The sequence below is a fragment of the Heloderma suspectum genome, chromosome 3 (assembly GCF_057233095.1).
Source record: "Heloderma suspectum isolate Gila_16-S chromosome 3, 16-S_ref, whole genome shotgun sequence".
Classification (NCBI taxonomy): domain Eukaryota; kingdom Metazoa; phylum Chordata; class Lepidosauria; order Squamata; family Helodermatidae; genus Heloderma; species Heloderma suspectum.
Genome location: NC_139460.1, coordinates 20,748,240 through 20,766,439, shown reverse-complemented (window position 1 = coordinate 20,766,439; position 18,200 = coordinate 20,748,240). Strand labels below are relative to the sequence as shown.

The window sequence follows — 18,200 nt, the reverse complement described above, 5'->3', positions numbered from 1 at the left end:
CCAGCCTAAAGAAAGCCAAAACCATACTTAAGGCTCAGTTACAATGTGCTGCTTGCTGGTACAACATACAGGCAAGCTTGTTTGGCTTCCAGCCCCAGCATCACTCACAGCTCTCTGTGGTGCTCTATTTCCTGTCTTTCTGACTTCTGCTTGATCAGAATGCTCTGAACCTGAGTCCTGGCTGTGAACTGGACCTTATTAATTGTGAACAATGACACTAGGCCTTCATTGCAACAGGGCACGTGAGCTGATGCTCACAGATCTACAGTTCCCATGGTTTTCTGGGAAGAGAGAATAACAATGAAACCAGTTTAAGTCTTTAATGTAGATAACCCATCTCCCAAACAGAAATGCATTAAGCCCCTGTTCTGACATAATGCTAAGCCATGTTGGTTAAGCATTTTGAGCTTCCACAGCCTGGAAGCGGCCACCACAAATGCCATCTCTCACGTTGACATCAAATGTGCCACTGAAGGCAGTGGTGTTGAAAGAATGGCCTCTCCTGAAGATCTTAAGACCTAGGCAAGCTTGTATGGGAGAAGGTGGTCTTTCAGTTAGCCTGATCCCAAGACATATAGGGCTTTATAGGTCATAACCACGACTTTGAATTATACCCAGAAACAGACAGTGAAGCTGCTGTAGCAAGGGAGTCACATGATCTGTGTAACTGGCCTGGCTGCACCATTCTGGACCAGCTGGTTTCTAAACAGTTTTCAAAGGCAGCCCCATGTAGAGTGCGTTATAGTAGTCCCCGTCTGGGGATGTAACTAAGGCATGCGTGACCATCAGACATCTCTAGGAATAGGCTTGTTTGTTTATTTATTTATTACATTTCTGTACCACCCAATAGCCAAAGCTGGCTACTGGCAATCCTGGCCACTGCCAGAACCTAGGCATCCAGGTTCAGGGCTGAGCCTAGAAGTACACCCAAACTGGGAGCCTGAGTCTTCAGGGAGAGTTTAACCCCATCTAGCACATGTTGTATCCCTATTTCCTGATCTGTCTTTCGACTGACCAAAAGCACCTCTGTCTTGTCTGGATTAAGCTTCAATTTGTTTGCCCTCATCCAGTCCATTACTGACATCAGACATAAGATTTAGAACTAGAACAGCTCCCTTGGATTTAGAAGGAAAGGATAGGCCCCTTTAAGGGAGAAGGCCTCAGTCAATACAGGGGTGGAGCTACCCAGCCTAAAGAAAGCCAAAACCATACTTAAGGCTCAGTTACAATGTGCTGCTTGCTGGTACAACATACAGGCAAAGGAAGAGCCAGTGTGGTGTAGTGGCAAGAGTGCTGGACTGGGAGCCGGGAGATCCGGGTTCTAGTCCCCACTTGGCCATGGAAGCTCATTGGGTGACTTTGGGCCAGTCACACACTCTCAGCCCAACCTACCTCACAGGGTTGTTGTTGTGAGGATAAAATGGAGAGGAGGAGGATAATGTAAGCCGCCTTGGGTTCCTTGCAAGAGGAAAAAAGGTGGGATATAAATGCAATAATAAATAAATAAAATAAATAAAGGATAGAGTTGGGTGTCATCTTCATACTGCTGGGACCAAACCCCCAAACTCTGGACAATCTCTCCCAGTAGTTTCATGTATTTGTTAAATAGCTAGGGGGATAAGATGGAACCCTGAGGGACACCAAGGGCCAGCAGCCACAGTCTTGAACAGGAATCCTGCAGCACCACCTTCGGAGATCACCCCTCCAAGAAGGACCGGAGCCACTGTATAAGTGCCTCCCAGTCCCATCTCAGACAGATGCTGCAGAAGGATACCATCGCCAATAGTATCGAAAGCTGTCAAGAGGTCCAGCAGAACCAACAGGGCCACACTCCCCCTGTCCAGTGCCTGGTGTAGTTCATCCAACAAGGTGACCAAAGTCCCTGTCCCATAACCAGGCCTGAAACCAGATTGAAATGGATCGAGATAATCTGTTTCAGCCAGAAATCCCCCAGGCCGAGAAGCCACCACACACTCTAGCACCTTGCCCAAGAATGGAATATTGGAGATGGGCCAGGAATTATCCAATGCAGTGGGATTTAGAGAGGGTTTTGTTTTTTTACAAACGTCTTATCACTGCATCTTTTAGGCAAGATGGAATCACACCTTGCCAAAAAGAGGCATTCACCACTACCTTTACCCACTCAGCCAGTCTTGTCTTGTCTTGTCCTGTCCCCCCCCCCCCCGCTTTTATAAGCCAGGAAGGGCAAAGGATCCAGAACGCATGGTATTATATTGCTATAAGTGACAACAGCATTATCCACAATGCAAGCCATAGCATATGACAGTGACAAACAAAATCATACCATCATCCATCAACATTAAATAAAGGTTACAGATTTCAGTATTAGAAGTTCAGAATATGTAAGTGTGGGAGTTATTGCTTCCATTTATTTGAGTACATTTCATACCTAAATGCCAAACTTCTAAAAGCTGCCAAATTGGTCATGGTGACTCATAACTCCAAAAATGATCCACTGCAAACATTGAAAACAAGTACCTTGAGACAGAGAGACTTTTTGGAGCTCGTTCTTGAAACTCTGGAATGCGATCTGTCTGGCTGAAGGTGGAAGGAATTAACTACACTGAATGAACCCACTACGCATCCTTCATGCAAATTAACGAAGACTCAATCCATTGACCTCTGCCCTTCTACAGTTCAATGGAGCTTTGACCAAGCCCCACCCAAACATAAGGGAGCTGCACAGAAGCATAACTCAGGAAACTCCATCCCTTGTAGGGTGGCCAGGTGAAAAAGAGGGCAGGGCTCCCACATCTTTAATATTTGTGTAGAAGAGGGAAGCTACACCTGCTGAAATTCCATCTTCTACACAGCTATTAAAGGGGCAGGAACCCTGTCTTCTTTTTCATCTGAACATCCTACCCAGGATTCATTTCATTTTATTGATTTCATTTCTACAGCATTTCTAAAGCTCTCTTGGTGGTTCACAAAACTTACAACCCCAAAATACAACATAACAAAAACATAATATAAAAACATTAATACACAAAATTTAAAAACAATTTGAAACAGTTAAAAACTGTTTTTATGAATATGTTTAGAAAAAATATATATGCCTCTTTAAAGGACACTCAGCTGTGGATGTGTCTGGTGGTGAAAAGAAAATCCGATGCTGTAAAGAACAATATTGTTTAGGAACCTGGAATGTCAGATCAATGAATCAAGGTAAGCTGGAGGTGGTCAAACATGAGATGGCAAGATTGAACATAGACATCTTGGGAATCAGCGAACTAAAATGGACAGGCATGGGCGAATTTAATTCAGGTGACCATCATATCTACTATTGTGGGCAAGAATCCCTTAGAAGAAATGGAGTAGCACTCATAGTCAACAAAAGGGTGGGAAAAGCAGTACTGGGGTACAATCTTAAAAATGATAGAATGATTTCAGTACGAATCCAAGGCAAACCATTCAACATCACAGTAATTCAAGTCTGTGCCCCAACCACTGATGCCGAAGAAGCTGAGGTTGATCGGTTCTATGAAGACCTACAACACCTTCTAGAACTAACACCAAAAAAAGATGTCCTCTTCATCATAGGGGATTGGAATGCTAAAGTAGGAAGTCAAGAAATCACTGGGATAACAGGCAGGCATGGCCTTGGTGTACAAAATGAAGCAGGACAAAGGCTAATAGAGTTTTGCCAAGAGAACACGCTGATCATAGCAAACACTCTTTTCCAACAGCACAAGAGACGACTCTACACGTGGACATCACCAGATGGTCAATTTCGAAATCAGATTGATTATGTCCTTTGCAGCCAAAGATGGAGAAGCTCTATACAGTCAGTCAAAACAAGACCAGGAGCTGACTGTGGCTCAGATCATGAGCTTCTTGTTGCAAAATTTCGGCTTAAATTGAAGAATGTAGGGAAAACCACTAAACCATTCAGGTATGACCTAAATCATATCCCTTATGAATACACAGTGGAGGTGAGGAATAGATTTCAGGGATTAGACCTGATAGACAGACTGCCTGAGGAACTATGGACGGAGGTCCGTAACATTGTTTGGGAGGCAGCAAGGAAATCCATCCCAAAGAAAAAGAAATGAAAGAAAGCCAAGTGGCTGTCTGATGAGGCTTTACAAGTAGCTGAGGAAAGAAGGGAAGCGAAAAGCAAGGGAGAAAAGGGAAGATATAGCCAACTGAATGCAGAGTTCCAGAGAATAGCAAGGAGAGACAAGAAGGCCTTCTTAAATGAACAATGCAAAGAAATCGAGGAAAACAACAGAATGGGAAAGACTAGAGATCTCTTCAAGAAAATCGGAGATCTCAAGGGAATGTTTTGTGCAAAGACGGGCATGATCAAGGACAAAGAAGGCAGGGACCTAAGAGAAGCAGATGAGATTAAGAGAGGTGGTAAGAATACACAGAAGAACTATACAGGAAAGATCTGAATGTCCCTGATAGCCATGATAGTGCGGTCACTGAACTTGAGCCGGACATCCTAGAGAGTGAAGTCAAGTGGGCCTTAGGAAGCATTACTAACAACAAAGCTAGCGGAGATGACAGTATTCCAGCTGAGCTATTTAAAATCCTAAAAGATGATGCTGTTAAAGTGCTGCATTCAATATGCCAACAAATTTGGAACACTCAAACAATGGCCGCAAGACTGGAAAAGGTCAGTTTACATTCCAATGCCAAAGAAGGGCAAGGCCAAAGAGTGTTCAAACTACCGCACAATTGTGCTCATTTCACATGCCAGCAAGGTGATGCTCAAAATCCTACAAGCTAGGCTTCAGCAGTATGCGAACCGAGAACTACCAGAAGTACAAGCTGGATTTCGAAGAGGCAGAGGAACTAGAGATCAAATCGCCAACATTCGCTGCATCATGGAGAAAGCAAGAGAATTCCAGAAAAACGTCTATTTCTGCTTCATTGACTACACTAAAGCCTTTGATTGTGTGAATCACAACAAACTGTGGCAAATTCTGAAAGTGATGGGAGTACCAGACCACCTTACCTGTCTCCTGAGAAACCTGTACCAGGGTCAAGAAGCAACAGTAAGAACCAGACATGGAACAACCGAGTGGTTCAAAATTGGGAAAGGAGTACGACAAGGCTGCATATTGTCACCCTGCTTATTTAACTTATATGCAGAGTACATCATGAGAAATGCCGGGTTGGATGAATCAGAGGTCGGAATTAAGATTGCTGGGAGAATTATCAACAACCTCCGATATGCAGACGATACCACCCTAATGGCAGAAAGTGAAGAGGATCTAAAGAGCCTCTTGTTGAGGGTGAAAGAGGAGAGTGCAAAAGCTGGTTTGAAACTCAACATTAAAAAAACTAAGATCATGGCATCTGGCCCTATCACTTCCTGGCATATAGAAGGGGAAGAAATGGAAGCAGTGACAGATTTTACTTTCTTGGGCTCCAAGATCACCGCAGACGGTGACTGTAGCCATGAAATTAAAAGATGCTTGCTCCTTGGGAGGAAAGCTATGGCCAACCTAGACAGCATAGTAAGAAGCAGAGACATCACCTTGCCGACAAAGGTCCGTCTAATCAAAGCTATGGTTTTCCCAGTAGTAATGTATGGCTGTGAGAGCTGGACTATAAGGAAGGCTGAGCGCCGAAGAATTGATGCTTTCGAACTGTGGTGCTGGAGAAGACTCTTACGAGTCCCCTGGACTGCAAGGAGGTCAAATCAGTCCATCCTAAAGGAAATCAACCCTGAGTGCTCATTGGAAGGACAGAGACTGAAGCTGAAGCTCAAATATTTTGGCCACCTAATGCGAAGAGAAAACTCTCTGGAAAAGACCCTGATGCTGGGAAAGACTGAAGGCCAAAGGAGAAGGGGACGGCAGAGGATGAGATGGCTAGATAGCATCACGGATGCAATGAATATGAACTTGAGCACGCTCCGGGAGAGAGCGCAGGACAGGAAGGCCTGGTGTGCTATGGTCCATGGGGTCACGAAGAGTCAGACACGACTGAACGACTGAACAACAACAACAATTTCACAAGGTTACGGGAGATCATATAAAGGTGGGATGTCTGGTTGTTCATGTCTTCCCACTGTGAAAGAAGGGAGGAGGGAGCACTTAAGCCCAAGGCCCATTCTTGAACTCTCCATAGATACAATCCCAAGGGGAATAACTATGTCTGATCACACCCTATCAGCAAAGCCAGTCCAGGGTATTCTACTGCCACAGGCAAAAATTACCCTTCTACTCCAACTTAGTGCATGTGCAGCCAGGGGTTTTCTCTTCAAACGTTTTCCCAATTCCAACCTGTTTTCTTTGTTCTGAAGGGAAGGGCTTGTATAGAATGAAGGAAAAAGGGATGCAATCAGGAAAGCTGGAAGAGGGGGCCTCAGATTTTGTTGTTGGAAGGTGGGACTGTGTTCTCCCTAGATATTTTTCTTGATTCATCTGGAGGCCCTGGAATACTGCCACCCCAGGTCAGCCTACCCTATGAGAGCTTCAGTGAGGTTTCACTAACGCTTTTGATCCATCTTATACCTTGCAGTATTTGAAATGTTAGAGTCTGCGTCTGGAGTCAAATGTAGAAGTTGTAGCTTACTTTCTCATCTTGTAAAAAAAAAGAAGAATTCCTATTCATAGAGGCAAATAAAAGCTTGGAGCGGGGCGGGGGGTATCCTTGCCAGTATTTGCCACTTTGGTTTTTAAAGGATATCTGTGGTACACAGAATGGGCCTCTGAATGAATAACAGACAGCATATACTTTTTGAAAGATTATAAAATGATGCAGGCATGGTAGGGGGAAGATTCTATGCTTGTCAATATCACAGATAGAGGTTAATAGTGACATTTGCACTGTACAAATTATGACAATAGCAGTGATAAATAATGTGTTTTGAGTTATGGGAAAATGAGATTTTGGTATTTATTTAAAACATTTATGAATCTACCACCACCTAAGTGGAATCTATAGTGCTTTCTTGAAGGGACATGTCTGGATTCTCCTCAACGTTAGGGTGCTTCCAGATGGAAAGCTGCAAGCTATCAATCAAAAGGCACTGGTGGGTTTGCACATAATGCTAGGGTTGTTAAGCCCTATATGTGAGACACAATCAGGGATGTAATATCTTGAAATGTGGTTTTGTGGGAAAGGGGTGTTTCTAAACCAGTGATGACTACTGTGTGCAACTCCCATCATTCCTTACTAAGCTGGCTGATGGGAGTTGTAGTCCACCAACACTTGGAAGGCTACACATTTCCCGCCCTCGTTCTAAACAGTGAGAACGGCAGAGAATATTGGCAGAATTGGTTGGATGCACCATAAGGAATTGAGGACTCGTCTCTGAGGCTGGAACGTGATATTAGAGCAGTCCCGCATCTTGCTCTCACCCCTCCCAGATAATTTTTATTGATACAGAACACATGACACAATGCTACTACTATGTGAGCTCTTTCCACACTGGGAGCAGCAGCCAATAAAGTGAAGTGGGGGAGTTTGCAATGCAGTGATATGTCATGTCGTGTTTTGTATCCCTAGACATTATTGGGGACAGGAAAGGAAGAAGAGATGTATAGCTATTTCTGGCAGCAGCCCTGAGTTGGTAATAATACCTAGTTACAGCCTCAGCCTCTTCCACCATCTGTATCCAGACATTGTTTGGGGCAGTTGATACTACTTCTCCCTCTGCTGTGCCTTCTATTGTATCTAAGTGCATTCCTTCCCCCCCAACCCCCCCCCCCCACAGAAAACAGCTGAGCAAATACCCTTTTGCTATAAACCTGGCAGGAGGCACAGCTGTCTTTGGTATACATTTTACACAGTTGCAGAAATAACAGAAGAGACAGATGGTATAAATCAGGGACTCAGCAAGAGTAATGTGGGACAGAGATGTGTTTTTTTTGTTAACGCCCCACCCCAGCTTTAACCAGGGCACCCCTCACAGCAGGCCAGTTCCAATGTGTCTATTTTCCTCCACAGAAGAATACATATGAAAAGCCTTTTATCTTGCATTGCAAAGCCCACATGGCTCCACTGGAAAGATCTGCAGAAGCTAGTAGGAGATTACTTTCCTGTCTGTATCTGCTCACAGATCCATCTTGCAAGATCTGGATATATTTCACATTCAAACTTTATCATTTTCCCAAGTCTTTTTACTCTGTGGTTAAGGTTTCAGGGTGGAGGGGGGAGTGTTGCATTAGAATCACCGATGAGAAGCAACAAAGAGGTACCAAGCTCCCTAATTTCCACCTCCTCTGGACACTGCCAGCCACATTTAAATATAGTCCAACCACTGCATGCCCCTCCTATCCTCATTAATTGCCAGCACTCACAAGCCGCACCAAATGTTTTATAACCCACTCTGGGCAGATGTGTTACACATTATTCACACCAAATATTCCAAAGCAACGTCCTCGTGGACAGCAACTCCTACAGTTGCTGGCTTTTTACCTGGCACTTTCTTTGGTACATTTTTACTTCCTGCTGAAGCTTTAGGTTTTCCTCTTGCAACTTGTTCCTGCTCACAGCTATTTCGCTCACAGTTGACTTAAGTTTTTCCATAAAGCATTCATTCCTGTCAGTGGGCTCAAGGAAAATGTCATGTGGAAGGCTGAGGTGCTCAGTTTTGCATTGGCTGCAAGTACCTGCTTTTTCCTGTTTGGGCTTTTGACCACGTATCTGTATATGACAATTCTGTGCCTGTTTCTGGAAAACAACGAAATAGTCACATGTAACCCATCTCTTTGGGCAGAAGCATCCCTTCTCTTCTGTGAATTGGCATGAATACACTGATGAAATAATTTTGACACTTGACAACTGGAGATTTTACTTATTAAGTTTCTATTAGCAGGCTCACCCAAAATGTCATTTGTATCGTACTGGACACACACACTCTCTGCCTACTCCTGGCCTCCACCATGTAAAAGATCGTACCACAGGTCCAGTGGTCCCGTAACATCAGACCATATGGAGATAAACTACACATGATAGTGGCAGACCTGGCTTTTGCATGGTCCCCCCACCCCCTTTCTAAAGTTTAAATGCCTCTTCCAAGGCTTTCTTTGCTGACAGTAAGAGCTTTAAGCTAAAATTGGCTGGCCTTTAAAAGAATTTTTGCCCCCACCCATTTGCCTTTGGCTCCACCCCCTATGCTCCCACCCATGACTGGAATGTGCCCGCCCCCCAGAACTTCTCAAAAATTGAATTCAGCCCTTGGACTGAAAGAGATTTGCCACCCCTGCTACAAAGTGAGGGTGGGGACAAAAATTAAAGTACTGTCTGGCGCTATCCCTCCCCAATTACTTCTGCCCAGTAATTTTTCTCCCAGTGAAGCTCTTTGGACCAGAAGTAACCCTCCCTGAAGAAAAATGGCTGGGGAGTAGCAGTTTCAGGGAGACAATTGGGGGGGAGTAAGTTTTGGCTTCCCCTCCTCCTGGGCTTTAAATACCCCCTTCCTCCTGCTTTGTAGAAATTTGGAACATCCTGGGCTGGGTCATGCCACTGTCTTGTCTAGCCACATCCTCAGAACACATCCACATCTGCCACTGCTGCCAGGTATGGGGGAAGGCTAACGTACAGTTAATATCAAATAATAAGAGAATGCTAATGCAAATGTGACAAAAACATATGACCATATATAATTAAATATATAGAATAACACAGGTATATAATTTAGCTATATAAAAATAAACTCTGGGTCATCTGCCACCTTGTTTTGTTTTGATTGCATTCTATTGATTTCACCAAAAGCACCTTAGGTGCTTTTAAAGACAAAAATGCACTAGTGACGAGCTGATTAACACCCAACAAACCAGACGCAAAAAACTGTTACTATGGTAATTATGCTTCTCTGAGAACATTGGACATCTGCCTTCTCCATATCAAAGGCAGAGTCAATTACATCACACAAAATATGAAAATGTGAGTGACCCAGCCCATTATTCTCTAGCTTGTTCTTCTAATGTAGTATTCCATAATTCAATAATCCCTGCTGGTTGTCTTGAGAAAAAAAAGGAGGGTGAGGGCTAATTGAGCCCAAGTCTCATTCATTCATATATATATATATATATATATATATATATATATATAAACACATTTTAAGAGCATTCAGACAGCATGTCTGTATGAGTTATTTTCACCTAATGTTCTTGCCCCATAAACTTCATGGAACGCATGCCAGTCTTTACCAAACTTCTGAAGCACTTTCCCAGTTGAATTAAAACTGGAGGCTGGCTTCACTTTCATTGCAAAAGGTTTACTTTCTGAGTGTGTAAGGGTAAAAACTACCAGCCCTTAGGGGTGCCCATCTCATCTGTTTTTGCATGAGTCACTCTTCTGGGCTTGCTTCTTCTAATTCTGCTGTATCTCTCTACAAGGGAGATGTATAGATGGGGCAGAATGACCTGCCCCTAGAGGACGCTGATGAGAAGGAGGCAAGGCCAGAGCAATGGATCGTTCCGAGAATGCTGCAGGCAGGCTTTCCTCAGGTTGGGTAACTCATGTGAGAGGAAATAAGTGAATGTGGCCTGAAAACTCCCATCACCCCAAATGGAAGGCACTGTATCTTTTCCTCCTCAGGTTCTGATTACCACAATCAGCTGGAAACACAAGAAACTCTCATGCAAAGGAACCCAAAATGCAAGCAGTATGTCTATTGTGAATGGCTTTAGATATGAAGTGTTGGGGAGTGAACAAAAAGCCATGAGAGTCTCACAGTTTTGTCTGAAACACAATTTTTGCACTTTTCCTGGCTCAGGCGATGCATATGATGGAACAAGGTACACAAAATGTAAAATAATTCAGATGAGATGGTGCCAGACACTTATACTTCCTGTTCCTTCTTCAACACATCAAATCCCAAGTCATTCTCAATCTAATAAAGCCAGCATTTTTAGACTTTTGTGTGAAAATCTCTATTTTTCTGTTAGGACTTGCCCAACGTGAACAACCAGCCCTTAAGATCTTCTTCTGAAGCCCTTGCCTAGACACTCCTCCCAGGTGAGGTACGGTGGGGGACTACTGGGGAAACGGTATGTTCAGTGGTGGCACCCTGACTAGGGAATCCTTTCCTCAGAGAAGCTGACCTCGCACCTACCTTAACGTCACTTCAAACATCTTTTTATTTTCTCAGGCTTTTAAAACTGTTCCTGCTTTAAACTAGCTTTATCTGGGCTTTCTTATGCTCAGGGGCTTTGCCAGGTTCTTAAAAGATCTGGGGCACAGGCCCATAACACAAATTTGAATATATATATCTGAGTCTAAGTGCACCTCTAATATGTGTGCGTGTGTGTGTGTACACATACACACGTGTGTGTGGTGTGTGCATGTGATGTGCTTGTGTGTGTGTACAGATTACATACATACATAAGAACTGTGCACTGACCACCCACCCCACTTCAACTCAGACCCCAATTCAGCATTTTGGAAAACATCCCACTTCTGCTCTGGCCAATTTGTAGTCAGACCACTTCAGCTCAGCACCAAACCTGAGTCAAGGTTTGGAAAAATGAGTCTTTATGCTTCCCGTTGACTACCATGGGAAATTAGAAACAAGCGGTAACTTTTTTCTCTTGGTCAGAACTGGATGGTAATTTCAGGCATAGTAGCCCCCTAGAAGAACCATCCCTCCTCATCCTATCATCCTCTAGCAACTCTTCACAAAAACAGATGTCTTGTTTTGTGTAACTCTCCTCTACCTCTTCCTTGTTATGCACAAGCTTTCATTGTATCTTCCTCCCCATAACTTCATTTGTGCCAAGACTTCACCAGGATTCAGCCAATGAGTCTGTTTTCAAAACTAGGGCTAAGTTATGGAGAAATTCTGAGCATGTACTAAGTGCCTTTCCCTCATCGCTGAAGCTAGAGTTCATGCAAAACACACACATGCACGTGCACGCGACAAAACATGCATAGGACTGAGCTGAAAGGGTGGTCAATTCATTAGATGGAATTGGGTAGGCACTGTATTAAGCTTGCAGTACCATACATACAGCTCAGGACTTATTTCTGAGTAAACATGCAGAACATCAAGGTGCAAATCCCCCTGCAAAAGTAACTTGTGCTGGAAACCTATGCACACTTTCTTGAGGGTAAGCCTCATTAAACATAATGGGACTTCTGAGTAGGCATGCATAGGATTGCATAAATTAGTAATATTTATCTCCCCTCCACTTAAAAAATAAACCAAAACCTCCTATTTTAATTAAAGCTTTCTGTTCACAGGAACATAGGAAGCTGGCTTATACTGAGTCAGACCCTGGGTCCATCTAGCCCAGTACTGTTGACACTGACTGGCAGCACTGGCTCTCCAGCGTTTCAAGCAGCATTCTTTCCTAGCCCTACCTGGAGGTGCTGGGGATTGAACCTGGGACTTTCTGCATACCAAGCATGTGCTCTGCCACTGAGCTACAGCCCTTCCTGCTGCTGGATAATGGCAACTGACAAACAAAATAGCCCCAGATTTGTTCCTCTGCAACCATGTGAACCCACTTTTCTCAAAGGCTTGAGGGAGGAGAAGGGGAAAACCCAACCCTCTTGTCTGTTTGTATAAAGTCAAATACAGTTCTGAACTTCTGTTGCCCACCGAAGAGAATCCCCCAAAATACGGTCTGGGTGGAATAAAGAAGAGAAAGAATGAACAGGATAGGGGAGGGAAGAAGAAAAGAATGGTAATTGGAAATGTGGGGGGGGGGGGCAGGTAGAGAGAATTCCCTAAGCCAAGTAGCTCCTTTCAGAGAGGTAGTACTTCAGAGGAATTTAGGAGGCTGTAGAGGGTTTGTAAGGATTGCACATACTTAACTTTGAGAGGTGAGGTGGCTGAGGGCTTTTTCTGGCTTTTTTAAAACTGTAGAACCTACTGAAGACCCCCAGTAGTTTCTCGATCATGATGCCACATAGTCCTAAACCTCCTTTCGGAATAATTTGAGTCCTACAGCTATTTAGCAGAAATTAAAGTGGAGGGGGAGAAAGAAGTTTGTGGAGGCTGATTGGATCCTTTTCTGTACTGAAGCTACTAAACTTCTGCAGAAACCAAAGGTTCCAGTTTGGGGCAGTAAAATCAGACGCTGTGTGAAATACCAGTATTTCCAGAGATTAGGGATAGTGATCTCCTAATGGTCATCTTAAACACCTTCTGATTAGGATCACTAATCCCCTGTGTGGCTTGACAGTTTTTACTTTTTGTTTTAGTCTTTGAGAAAAGGTAACTTTATGCATAGCTAGCACAAAAGCCACTGACCTAGCTGTCTGAAATTTGGCAGGTTCAGTCAGAACAAAAAAATGGAAGAAAAAAAATTATAGCTTTTTGCTTTGACACATTTTCTTGAAAAAAGTAAATTTTACCTGTGGCTAGCACAAAAGCCACTAGGCCTAACTGTCTGAAATTTGGCAGATTCAGTCAGCTCTATAGGGGCTGCTAGGTCCCCAAACTCTATGCACTTATGTGGAAGCACAAAAACATTATATGTTTTTGGAACATATAATCTTCCCCCCAGTGGAACTCACCAGAGGGGAGGCAACCTTGGATTTAATCCTAAATGGTGTTGCCCAGGACCTAGTACACGAAGTAAATGTTGAACCAGCTGAAAACAGAGATCACAGTGCTATCAGATTTAATAAATATTTAAGTGGAAAATTGCCCAGGAAATCCAACACAGTCACAAAAGATTTCAAAAGACAAAACATCTCTAAAATGAGGGAACCGGTGAAAAGGAAGTTAAAAGGTGGAGTCAAGAGGATTAAATCCCTTCAAAATGCTTGGAGATTACTCAAAACCACAACAGAAGCCCAGCTAAAAGGTATACCACAGGTTAGGAAAGGTAGCACCAAGTCCATGAGGCTGCTGGCATGGTTAACAAGCAGTGTTAAGGGAGCTATTAGAGAAAAGAGAGCTTCTTTCAGAAAATGGAAGCCTTGCCCAAGTGAGGAAAACAAAAGGGAGCACAAGCTTGCACAAAGGCGATGCAAGCAATGAGATGCAAAAAAGCATTTTGAAGAGCATATCGCTAACAACATCAAGGCCAACAATAAAGAATTCTTTTAAATATATCAGAAGCAGAAAACCAGCCAGGGAGGCAGTTGGACCACTGGAAGACAATGGAGCTGAAGGAGTACTGAAGGAGGACAAGGAGAGTGCAGAGAAGCTGAATGAATTCTTTTACTTCGTCTTCACTGCAGAAGATATAGGACAGATACGTGTTCCTGAACTGATGTTTTCAGGAGGGGAGTCTGAGGAACTGAGGTAAATAGTGGAATGCTAAAGTAGGAAGTCAAGAAATCACCGGGATAACAGGCAAGCATGGCCTTGGTGTACAAAATGAAGCAGGACAAAGGCTAATAGAGTTTTGCCAAGAGAACATGCTGATCATAGCAAACGCTCTTTTCCAACAGCACAAGAGGCGACTCTACACATGGACGTCACCAGATGGTCAATTTTGAAATCAGATTGATTATGTCCTTTGCAGCCAAAGATGGAGAAGCTCTATACAGTCAGTCAAAACAAGACCAGGAGCTGACTGTGGCTCAGATCATGAGCTTCTTGTTGCAAAATTTCAGCTTAAATTGAAGAATGTAGGGAAAACCACTAAACCATTCAGGTATGACCTAAATCATATCCCTTATGAATACACAGTGGAGGTGAGGAATAGATTTCAGGGATTAGACCTGATAGACAGACTGCCTGAGGAACTATGGACGGAGGTCCGTAACATTGTTTGGGAGGCAGCAAGGAAATCCATCCCAAAGAAAAAGAAATGAAAGAAAGCCAAGTGGCTGTCTGATGAGGCTTTACAAGTAGCTGAGGAAAGAAGGGAAGCGAAAAGCAAGGGAGAAAAGGGAAGATATAGCCAACTGAATGCAGAGTTCCAGAGAATAGCAAGGAGAGACAAGAAGGCCTTCTTAAATGAACAATGCAAAGAAATCGAGGAAAACAACAGAATGGGAAAGACTAGAGATCTCTTCAAGAAAATCGGAGATCTCAAGGGAATGTTTTGTGCAAAGACGGGCATGATCAAGGACAAAGAAGGCAGGGACCTAAGAGAAGCAGATGAGATTAAGAGAGGTGGTAAGAATACACAGAAGAACTATACAGGAAAGATCTGAATGTCCCTGATAGCCATGATAGTGCGGTCACTGAACTTGAGCCGGACATCCTAGAGAGTGAAGTCAAGTGGGCCTTAGGAAGCATTACTAACAACAAAGCTAGCGGAGATGACAGTATTCCAGCTGAGCTATTTAAAATCCTAAAAGATGATGCTGTTAAAGTGCTGCATTCAATATGCCAACAAATTTGGAACACTCAAACAATGGCCGCAAGACTGGAAAAGGTCAGTTTACATTCCAATGCCAAAGAAGGGCAACGCCAAAGAGTGTTCAAACTACCGCACAATTGTGCTCATTTCACATGCCAGCAAGGTGATGCTCAAAATCCTACAAGCTAGGCTTCAGCAGTATGCGAACCGAGAACTACCGGAAGTACAAGCTGGGTTTCGAAAAGGCAGAGGAACTAGAGATCAAATTGCCAACATTCGCTGCATCATGGAGAAAGCAAGAGAATTCCAGAAAAACGTCTATTTCTGCTTCATTGACTACACTAAAGCCTTTGATTGTGTGGATCACAACAAACTGTGGCAAATTCTGGAAGTGATGGGAGTACCAGACCACCTTACCTGTCTCCTGAGGAACCTGTACCAGGGTCAAGAAGCAACAGTAAGAACCAGACATGGAACAACCGAGTGGTTCAAAATTGGGAAAGGAGTACGACAAGGCTGCATATTGTCACCCTGCTTATTTAACTTATATGCAGGGTACATCATGAGAAATGCTGGGTTGGATGAATCAGAGGTCGGAATTAAGATTGCTGGAAGAATTATCAACAACCTCCGATATGCAGACAATACCACCCTAATGGCAGAAAGCGAAGAGGATCTCAAGAGCCTCTTGTTGAGGGTGAAAGAGGAGAGTGCAAAAGCTGGTTTGAAACTCAACATTAAAAAAACAAAGATCATGGCATCTGGCCCCATCACTTCCTGGCATATAGAAGGGGAAGAAATGGAAGCAGTGACAGATTTTACTTTCTTGGGCTCCAAGATCACCGCAGACGGTGACTGTAGCCATGAAATTAAAAGACGCTTGCTCCTTGGGAGGAAAGCTATGGCCAACCTAGACAGCATAGTAAGAAGCAGGGACATCACCTTGCCGACAAAGGTCCGTCTAAGCAAAGCTATGGTTTTCCCAGTAGTAATGTATGGCTGTGAGAGCTGGACTATAAGGAAGGCTGAGCGCCGAAGAATTGATGCTTTCGAACTGTGGTGCTGGAGAAGACTCTTACGAGTCCCCTGGACTGCAAGGAGGTCAAATCAGTCCATCCTAAAGGAAATCAACCCTGAGTGCTCATTGGAAGGACAGAGACTGAAGCTGAAGCTCAAATATTTTGGCCACCTAATGCGAAGAGAAAACTCTCTGGAAAAGACCCTGATGCTGGGAAAGACTGAAGGCAAAAGGAGAAGGGGACGGCAGAGGATGAGATGGCTAGATAGCATCACCGATGCAATGAATATGAACTTGAGCACACGCCGGGAGAGAGCGCAGGACAGGAAGGCCTGGCGTGCTATGGTCCATGGGGTCACGAAGAGTCGGACACGACTGAACGACTGAACAAAGATGAAGTTCTCAACCTTATTGATAAATTGAAAACAAATAAATCACCAGGCCCAGATGGTATCCATCCTAGAGTTCTCAAAGAACTAAAATATGAAATTGCTGATCTTCTGACCAAAACATGTGACATAAGATCAGCCTCTATACCAAAGGACTGGAAGATGGCCAATGTAACACCAATTGCCAAAAAGGGATCCAGGGGGGATCTGGGAATTTACAGGCCAGTCAGCTTAACATCTGTTCTGGGTAAAATGGTTGAAGGCATTATTAAAGATAATATTAGTAAGCATATAGAAGGACAAGCCCTTCTGAAAAAGAATCAACACGGCTTCCGCAAACGTAAGCCCTGTCTCACTAACCTTTTAGAGTTCTTTGAGAGTGTCAATAAACATATAGACAGGGGTAATCTGGTAGACATTGTTTACTTGGACTTCCAAAAGGCTTTTGACAAAGGTCCTCACCAAAGACTCCTGAGCAAACTTAGCAGTCATGGAATAAGAGAACAGATCCTCTTATGAATAAGTAACTGGTTAAAGAACAGAAAGCAGAGAGTAGGAATAAATGGTAAATTCTCCCAACAGAGGGAAGTAAATAGTGGAGGAATCTGTATTAGGACCAATACTTTTCAACCTGTTCATAAATGATGTGGAATTAGAAGTGAGCAGTGAAGTGGCCAAGTTTGCAGATGACACCAATTATTTAGGGTGGTTAAAACAAAAAGGGATTGTGAAGAGCTCCAAAAGGATCTCTCCAAACTGGGAGAATGGGCATTGAAATGGCAAATGCGGTTCAGTGTAAGCAAGTGTAAAGTGATGCACGTTGGGGCAAAAAATCCCAAAATCAAGTATAGCCTGATAGGACTGAACTAGCGGTGACCGACCAGGAAAGAGATCTTGGGATTGTGGCAGACAGCTCAATGAAGATGTCAACCCAGTGTGAGGCTGCTGTAAAACAGGCAAACCCCATCTTAGGCATAATTATGAAAGGAACTGAGAATAAAACTGCCAATATAATACTGCCCCTATACAAATCTATGGTGTGACAAGACTTGGAATACTGTGTACAATTCTGGTCACCACACCTAAAAAAATATATTGTAGAGCTGGAAAAAGTCCAGAAAGGGGCAACTGAAATGATCATGGGGCTGGAGCATCTCCCCTATGAGAGAAGGTTACAACAGCTAGGATTGTTTATCCTGGAAAAAAGGAGGGTAAAGGGAGACATGATAGAGGTCTACAAAATTATGCATGGTGTGGAGAATGTGGCCAGGGAGACATTTTTCTCCCTCTCTCAAAATACTAGGACCTGGGGTCATCCCATGAAGCTGATTGGTGGGAGATTCAGGACAGATAAAAGGAAGTACTTCTTCACACAGCACAGAATTAAACTACAGAACTCGCTACCACAGGATGAAGTGACGGCCACCAATTTTGATGGCTTTAAAAAGGGGTTAGATAGATTCCTGGAGAAGTCTATCAATGGCTACTACTCTTAATGGCTATGTGCTACTTCCAGTACCAGAGGCAGTGTGCCTATGTACACCAGTTGCTGGGGAACATGGGTGGGAGGGTGCTGTTGTGCTCATGCCCTACTTG

At 43.6% G+C, this 18,200-nt stretch overlaps 1 protein-coding gene across 2 annotated transcripts in view; it reads right to left on the bottom strand.

The window, feature by feature from the left end:
- Positions 1 to 18,200, bottom strand: part of DEUP1 (deuterosome assembly protein 1) — a 76,818-nt gene that overhangs the window by 39,243 nt on the left and 19,375 nt on the right. For both annotated transcript variants that reach the window (XM_084841612.1, XM_084841613.1), the window contains exon 7: positions 8,401 to 8,655. In XM_084841612.1, the coding sequence (XP_084697738.1) occupies positions 8,401 to 8,655 (255 nt within the window). The remainder of the gene's footprint in view (positions 1 to 8,400; positions 8,656 to 18,200) is intronic.